Source organism: Parus major, unplaced genomic scaffold, assembly GCF_001522545.3.
Source record: "Parus major isolate Abel unplaced genomic scaffold, Parus_major1.1 Scaffold597, whole genome shotgun sequence".
Classification (NCBI taxonomy): Eukaryota; Metazoa; Chordata; class Aves; order Passeriformes; family Paridae; genus Parus; species Parus major.
Genome location: NW_015379485.1, coordinates 4,127 through 11,423, shown reverse-complemented (window position 1 = coordinate 11,423; position 7,297 = coordinate 4,127). Strand labels below are relative to the sequence as shown.

At 62.0% G+C, this 7,297-nt stretch overlaps 2 protein-coding genes across 5 annotated transcripts; both read right to left on the bottom strand.

The window, feature by feature from the left end:
* Positions 1–628: 628 nt before the first annotated feature.
* LOC107199350 (basic proline-rich protein-like) lies at positions 629–4,254 on the bottom strand. 3 transcript variants are annotated; one of them, XM_033511766.1, is made up of 5 exons: positions 3,547–4,254; positions 2,564–3,135; positions 2,350–2,495; positions 2,190–2,240; positions 629–2,102 (listed from the first exon to the last, which is right to left on the bottom strand). In XM_033511766.1, exons 2-5 carry the CDS (start codon positions 3,114–3,116, stop codon positions 1,014–1,016), a joined length of 1,839 nt encoding a protein of 612 aa, XP_033367657.1. In that variant the 5' UTR covers positions 3,117–3,135; positions 3,547–4,254; the 3' UTR covers positions 629–1,013. The 3 variants fall into 3 exon arrangements, with proteins under 3 accessions (XP_033367657.1, XP_015472162.1, XP_015472164.1); XM_015616676.3 differs by having other exon boundaries at positions 629–2,240; XM_015616678.3 differs by having other exon boundaries at positions 629–2,240; positions 2,350–2,480.
* A 323-nt stretch (positions 4,255–4,577) lies between these two features.
* On the bottom strand, positions 4,578–7,291 carry CD79A (CD79a molecule). Of its 2 annotated transcripts, none has more exons than XM_015616681.1 (5): positions 6,884–7,291; positions 5,563–5,997; positions 5,373–5,491; positions 5,023–5,088; positions 4,578–4,918 (listed from the first exon to the last, which is right to left on the bottom strand). In XM_015616681.1, the coding sequence occupies exons 1-5, from the start codon at positions 6,978–6,980 to the stop codon at positions 4,805–4,807; spliced, it is 831 nt and encodes a 276-aa protein (XP_015472167.1). In that variant the 5' UTR covers positions 6,981–7,291; the 3' UTR covers positions 4,578–4,804. The 2 variants fall into 2 exon arrangements, with proteins under 2 accessions (XP_015472167.1, XP_015472166.1); XM_015616680.2 differs by having other exon boundaries at positions 5,023–5,091; positions 6,884–7,065.
* Between the last annotated feature and the right edge of the window lie 6 nt (positions 7,292–7,297).

Genomic DNA, 7,297 nt, shown 5'->3' with positions numbered 1-7,297 from the left:
CCGCTCCGCAGCTCCCGCCTGCCGGCCCGGCAGAGCTCGCCTCGCCTCAGCGCAGCTCTGCCGCTCCCCGGGGGCTGCCCGGCCGCCAAATTCCCGCTGCACCTCAGCAATTCCCCGGGGAATGCCAGGAGTGCTGCCGTGCCACGTTTGGTGCCGGGGGGCAGAAGCGCCCTCAAACGCCGCGGCACAGCCCCATGTAAAGCCGCTGGTAAGTGTGTGCTCCACCCTTCAATTTAATCCCCTACAACAGCAGAACAGGAGGGATTTTCCTCGAATTAAATCGCTCAAATGGCGGGAAAAGGGGGATTTTTACCACAATCCAAACCCTTATAAAGGGCAGACAACAGGGCTTCCTCCTCAGTTTAAACCACGGGATGATGACAATGAGGGAGGTACCCTCAAATCAAAACCATTATATGGCATCAATATTTTTCCCCTTCCAATTAAAATCGACCAGAAGGCTTCCCTGTCAACTGATATACCTAACACCCGGGAAAAGGCAGGTTTTCCTCTGATCGGTACCCTCAAAATCACAGGTGAAAGGTGACTCCCCCCAGTTTAAACACAGACAATAATGGAGGAGCAGTTTCTTCCCTCAATTTTATCTCCTTTTATCCTGATAGCCCCTTTTTTTTATTCTGAGGGGACCGGGGAGAGAATGCCAAAATGAAATCAAAAGGGGGAAGAAGAAAAGTCCCCCCTTGCAAATCTGGAGAAACTTCCAGGGATGTGGGGTTCGAGGGTTTTTGGGAGGGATTTGGGAGTTACTGGAGGATTTGAGGACCCCAGGCCGAAAGGCCCCAGTTGTGGGGAGGACTTGGGGTGGATCCTCAGAGAAACTGGGGAGCTCTGGAGGTGGAGCGGAGGGAAGTTTCCAGGGGGCAGTCTTTAGGGAATTTGGGGTCCCCAGGGGCTCTGGGGGTGTCAGGGAGAGCCGAAAGAGCAGCAGGATCCCACAGCTGAAACAAACAGCCTTTAATTGGGGGGGGTCGCCCCCCACCACAGCCCCCTCCTCATCTCCAAGCCCCCCCCCGGCAGAGCCCGCTGCAGGGGCACCCGCAGACCGGTAGGAGGAAGGGCGAGGGGGGGCTGTCCCTGGGGCCCCCCCAGGCTGCCCCCCAGCCCCCTCCCCAGCCCGGCCGGGGCCGCTTTGGCTGAAGCAGGTAGGGACAGAGGGGGGCAGGGCGGCGTGGGGCGCCGTGGGATGTGTCGCGACAGGGGGGGTCGCGCCGGGTCATGTCACGACAGAGCCGGCGGCAGCAGCATCGTGACGGTTCCGCGTCCTGGGGGACTCCGGGGGGTTCCGGGCTCCAGGCTCCGGGGTCCCGTGAGGGTCTGAGGGCGTCCCTGGGTGGTTTGGGGGGGGCCGGGGGGTCCCAGGGGAGCTCCGGGCTCCAGAGCCGGGGGGGTCTGGGTGGGTCTGGGTGGGCCCGGGGAGGGTCTGCGGAATCCCAGAGAGGTCTCGGGGCATCTGCGGGGTCCCAGTGGGGTCTTGGGGGGTCCCACAGGGGTCTCGGGCCGTCCAGGAGGGCCCTGGAGGGCTCCGAGTTCCAGAGTTGGGGAGCCCAGGGGGGTCTGGGGTGGTCCTGGGCAGCCCTGGGCAGCTCTGGGCTCCATGGTCTGGGGTCCCACGGGAGTCTGGAGGGGTTCGGGGGGTCCCAGAGGGGTCTGAGGGCAGCCTGGGAGGCCTTGCGGGGCTCTGGGCTCCAGATTTGTGGGGCCCGAGAGGGTCTGGGGGGGGTCGGGGGAGGGGGGGAGGGGTCTGGGAGTTCCCAGGGGAGTCTGGAGGGATCCGGGGGGTCCCAGGGCTTCTCAGTTCTCCAGGTTTTGGGGGCCCGAGGGGGTCTGGGGGCGCGAGGGGGCCCATGGGTATCTCTGGATCGGGAGGGTCCCCAGGGTGGAGGGTCTGGGCTGAGGGCCCGGAGGGCTATGGGGGTCCAGCCTTCATCCCCCCCTGCCGCTTCCTCTGCCTGGGGAGGCTGGGGGGACCTCCAAAAGGGGGGGGCTGCCGGCAGGAGCCCCCCGGGACCACCCCACGCCTGGGTAAGCCCCCCGGGGGTCTCATCCTCCTCATCCTCGGCTGAGCTCCATGAGAAAGGGTTCTGGGGGTGAGGAGGGGGGGTCAACAAACCCCCCCGGGACACTCCCAAAAACAGGGGGGGAACCACCCCCCAAAATTCCAGACTCACCTCCTGCTCTTTGAGGGCTTCAAAAATGGGGCTGGGAGCACGGGGGGGTGGCTGCGGGGGGGGATGGGGAGGGAGCAATTTAGGGTAAGTTTTGGGCCACTTTTGGGGTACTTTGGGGGCACTTTTGAAGTCCTCTTAGGGCACTTTTTGAGGCACTCACTGTATTGACAGCACGAAGTGGGCTGGGAGTTCTGGCAGGGGGGTCCCCCATCTTCCACCCCGCCAAACTGACTGCTCGTCCTGGAGGTCTCGGTCTTCCTTCTTGTCGGGGGCCCCTGGGGGTCCCCAGACCTGCTGAAGACAACACTTGATTTGGGGTGGGGAGGTGCGTCCCTCTGGTGCCCCACTCCCTCCCCCTGGGGTGGGGGCAGTACCTGGGGGCTGGGCTGGGGTCCGGTGGGCCAGGAAGACCCCCAGGTCTGGGGGTCCCCGTCGGTGCCTCCTGAGCACAGCCAGCAGGCTCCGGCGCCGCTCGCTCACCAGCTCCCGCCCCCCAAACACCCTGAAACTGCCCAGGAGCGAGGCCAGACTGGCCACCAGATCCTTCACCCCCCCGACCTCTCCCTCCTCAATTTGGGGGGCCGGAGGGGGGCCATCCCCACCAGGGGCAGGGGTCAGCAGGCGCCGGACGTCGAGAGATTTGACCTCGTGGTTGAAGAGGCCGCGGTGGCACAGCCGCTTCTGGGTGATCACCACAGGTTTTGGGGGGCCCAGGGGGCTGCCCAAAGCGAGACCCCCCCACAGGGGAGGCTGCAGCCAGCGAGGGGGACCGGTGGGACCCTGCCGGGAGCCCCTCAGGGGCAGCTTTGGGCCGAATTTGGCGGCATTGCGTTCCCGTTTGGTCCGGAGGCGTTTGGATTTGGAGCGGGTGGGAATGGGGAGGGGGCGGTGCAGGGGGACCCCCAGGGCCCCCGGGTGGTGGCTCATAGTGGCGCCTGGGAGAAAGCTGGAAAAAGGGAGGTTTCTGAGTTTTCCCCCTCAGGATCCCCATTCCCCCCATGGAACCTCTTGGTACTCAGATTCACCCTAATTCACACCCCCAGGACCTGGTAATTACCCCCCAGTCCCCCAATTTCACCTTAGTTTCCCCCCCCAGAGGCTCCCATTCCCCCCTGAGTAACCCTCAGGACCCCCAGTTCCCCGCAGGACCCCCATTTCCCTCTCAGCCAGCCCCCGATATCACCAGCCCCCCCCCGAAGAGCCCTCAAGCCCCACTTCAACCCCCATTTTCCCCTCAGATCTTCCCCCAGAGCTCTCCATTCCTTTTTACAACCCACACTTCCCCTTAGGACGCCCCAGGACTCCCAATCCTCACCAATTCCCCCCATTTTCCCCAATTTCTCCCCAGTTCTCCCACCTGCTCCGAGGCCTCGCCCCCTCACGCGCCGGTGGGCGGGGCCAACGCCGGCTCGTGCCGGCGGCCGTTGGGTGCCGGGGCTCGCTCGAGTTCTCCCGCGCTTCGCTCTGATTGGTCCGCACGGCCCCAGAGCTCGGGCGCTGATTGGTCGAGAGCACGGCGGCGGGAAAAGGCGGCGCTCAGAGAGAGGGGCGGGGCCTCCGTGAGGGGGAGGCGGGGCGGGGCTGAGGCGAGTTGGGAATAATGAGGGAAAGTGGGGGAAAAACAGGGAAAATTCGGCAGAAACATGGACGCAAAAGGGGAGAAAAGGGGCACATTGAGGGAAATTTGGGGTGATGGGGGAGAATTGGGGAGATATGGCGATAGTGGGGTGAGATGGGAGGAGAATAGAGAGAATGGGAAATAATGGGGAGAAATGGGGATAGAGGGAAAATAGGGATAGTGAGGGGAAATGGGGGGAAATTGGCAGATAGTGCAGGGAAATGGGACATAGTGGGCTAAAAATTGGAATAATGGGAAATTGGGAGAAAATTTTGCAGAAAAATGAGGGGAAATAGAGATGGTAGAGAAAGGAGCAAGTGGGAGATAATGGGATGGAACGAGGGACTTGCAGATAATGAGGGATAATGAGAAAAATTGGGAAAAAAGGGGGGAAAACGGGATAAAAATAAAACATGGGAAGTTTTGGATAATGGGGGAAATTATTAATTATTTATTATTTATCACTACTATTTAATAATAGTATTTAGTATTCGTTATATTTAATAATATATTATTAAATACTATAATATTTTAAAATTAATAAAATTAAAGCTATAGTAAAATGTTATATTATTTAATAATTTATTATTTTAATATTGTATAATATGTCATTGCATTATAATTATTATATCATCGTTGTTAATTATTAATTATTAATCACTTAATAACATTATTATTGTTATTGTCAGTGTTATTGTTATTATGCTAAAATGGGGGGAAATTATAAGGAAAATAGGGGGGGAATTTGGGATATTGGAGGAAAACGGAGGTCTCATCCTCATTATTTATTCACAACTTATCGAAGATTCATCAATTGTTTATTAGCCATCTATCCGCTCCAGGCGAGAGGGGGTCCCCCAGCACCCCCCAGACCCTCACCAGCTTTATTGGGGGGGGGGGCTCAGCACAGCCTTAAGTTCCTAAAGCAAAGCCTTTGTTGGGTGGGGGGCACGCAGGGGTTTGGGGAGGGGTCCCCTGGGATGATTTTGGGGGTCTTTTAAGGCTTCTCCAGCAGGCCGTCAGCAGCGGGGGGGGTCCCCACGTCCTGGTAGGTGGCTTGGACCCCCCGAGAAATGTCCTCGTACATGGAGCACTCATCCAAGTTCAGCCCCTGCAGAGGGGGAAATGGGGGTGGGGGGTTGGTTTGGGGGTGATGGACACCCCCCTCCTCCCCAGCCCCTTTTTGGGGGCCTCACGGCCTCCCCCCCAGGTCACCTCATAAAGATTTTCCTCCTCCAGGGCGATTTTCTTGGGCTGGAGGAGCCGCTCATTGGCCCAGCGCTTCTGGGAGGGGAATAAAAAAGGGGTGCGGGGGGAGTTTGAGGGACACCCGGGGGGATTGAAGAGGAATTGAAGGGGATTTGGGGTGCTGGGGGGGGGAACTGGGGGTGCCAGAGGGAGAATTGGGGGTCTCTGGGGTGGAATAAGAGGTGTCAGGGTTTTTTGGGGGGCGCCTGGGGAAGGGTTTATGGGTACCAGGAGGAATCGGGGTTGTCAGGACTGAAATCCCGGGGACAGCAGGGCCGGAATAAAGGGCGGGGTCCCGTTTGTCGCCCCCTCCTCACCCTGAAGAGCAGCAGCAGCCCCGGCCCCGCGGCGCAGAGCAGCAGCAGCACCCCCTGCGCCGTCAGGATCCTGTTCTTGGTGGCGTCCCTCAGCTGCAGGAATGGCACCGGCACGGGCTCTGCCGGACAGGCCGGGTCAGCCAGACCTCCCGAAACCTCCCCGAGCCCACACCCCGAGACCCCCACTCACCGTGCACCCGCACGAAGGTGCCGCAGGACTGTGCGGCCGCCTCGCCGAGCTGCAGGCGGCAGAAGTAGAGCCCACTATGGTTGTGCTGCAGGCTCTGGAAGCTCAGCGTGGACACACAGCCCTCCCGATCCACCTGACGACCCCCGCCCGCCGCCGGCACCTCCTGCGGCCAGCTGCAGCCCCGGCTGTGGTAGCGCCGGGGACACACCTGCAGCCAGGTGACCGTGGCGGCCGGCGGCGCCTCGAAGCGGCACTCGAGGCTCAGGGGCTCGCCGGGAGCCGCGGAGCGGGACGTAGGCCCGGGCCACACGCGGAGCTCGCCCGAGGAGCCGCAGGACGGGCCGGGGGCGGGGTTGATGGCCACGGCCAGCGGTTCCGGGGGCTCCGAGCGCGGGGGGACAGCCGGGGGGTACGCGGGGCTCTGGCACTGGCAGCCTGGGCGGGACAAAGGGCGCTCAGCGAGCCTGCTGAGGGGGGCACTGCGGACCCGCCGTGGGGCAGGGGCTCGCACAGAGACCCCCGATCCCCGCAGGGGGATCCCCGCAGTCCCCCATGGGTCAGGGTCTCACAAAAAGGAACCTGTGTTGAACAGTGGGGGGTCCTTGAGGGGCAGTGACCCTGCTGAGGGGTCAGTGCGGACCCCCGGGACCCCCGCGGGTGAGGGAAGCACTGCAGCCCCCCTGCGGGTGGGGGTCTCGCACAGGTGGCCCAGGGTGGCTCCGCAGCCCCCCCAGTTTGTTTCCTGTCCCCAGTTTCAGTTCAGCTGGGGACAGGAAGCTCGGCGGGGTCACGCTGGCACAGGTGGCTCGGGGGAAGCACGCGGTGCTTTTGGGTTCCCCCAGAGACCCCTGCCGGGTTCAGGGGTCCCCCTGGTCATGGGGGATGGGCACTGGGGACCCATAAGGGGTGGGCACAGGCGGGACCCCCAAGATCTCCAGACCCTGAGACCCGGCAGGTCCTGAAACACCCCAGCCCAAAACCTGAGACTCCAGAAATGAGATCCTCAGCACCCCTGAGAATCCCCCAGACCCAAACCCTGAGACCCCAGAAATGACACCCAGGAACCCCTGAAACCCTCAGATCCAAGCCCTGAGATCCCTAGGACTGCTGAAACCCCCAGACCCAAGCCCTGAGACCCCCAGTACCCCTGAGACCTTCTGACCCAAGCCCCGGGACCCCTGAAACCCCCAGACCCAAGTCTGAGACCACTAGGACCCCTGAGACCCCCAGGCGCAACCCCGGAGACCCTCGGGACCCCCAGAACCCCCAGACCCAAGCCTCGGTACCCAGTTCCCCCATTCCCCCCCCCCCCCCGCGATACCTGTGAGGAGGAGGAGGAGGCTGAGGAGGAGGGGGCTCGGGACCCCCTGTTTTGGGGGAGCCCCCTGGATTTGGGGAGCAGCCGCCATCAGCTGCATCCGCCCAGGCCCTGAGGAGATTCGCCCCAGTGCCCCGAGGGGAGGGAAATGGGGGGCCCGCCCCAAAATCCCCTGGGACCTGGGGGGGCCGCCCCTCAGAGGGGGGGATTAGGGGGCAGGGGGCTTGGGGAATTGAGGGCCTCAGTGTTGGGATGTTGGGATTTGAGTCTGGGGTCTCAGGGGTTGGGCGGGGTCTCAGTACTTCAATGTCACGGTTTAGGCCTGGGGGTTTCCCGGTGGTCTCAGAGGTTTGAGGTGTCACGGTTTGGGGCTGGGGGTCTCAGGGGTGTCACGGTTTGGGGCTGGAGGATTCCCGG

Excerpts from the sequence above, each read along its gene's own strand:
- LOC107199350 (XM_015616676.3), bottom strand. The coding sequence starts at position 3,116 with ATGAGCCACCACCCGGGGGCCCTGGGGGTCCCCCTGCACCGCCCCCTC. Across the intron at positions 2,496-2,563 it reads GACCCCAGCCCAGCCCCCAG|TGTTGTCTTCAGCAGGTCTG; the intron begins GTACTGCCCCCA and ends CCCCAAATCAAG. Across the intron at positions 2,241-2,349 it reads CACTTCGTGCTGTCAATACA|CCACCCCCCCGTGCTCCCAG; the intron begins GTGAGTGCCTCA and ends CCCCCCCCGCAG.
- CD79A (XM_015616680.2), bottom strand. The coding sequence starts at position 6,980 with ATGCAGCTGATGGCGGCTGCTCCCCAAATCCAGGGGGCTCCCCCAAAA. Across the intron at positions 5,492-5,562 it reads CACCTTCGTGCGGGTGCACG|AGCCCGTGCCGGTGCCATTC; the intron begins GTGAGTGGGGGT and ends CCTGTCCGGCAG. Across the intron at positions 4,919-5,022 it reads AGGAGGAAAATCTTTATGAG|GGGCTGAACTTGGATGAGTG; the intron begins GTGACCTGGGGG and ends CCCCCTCTGCAG.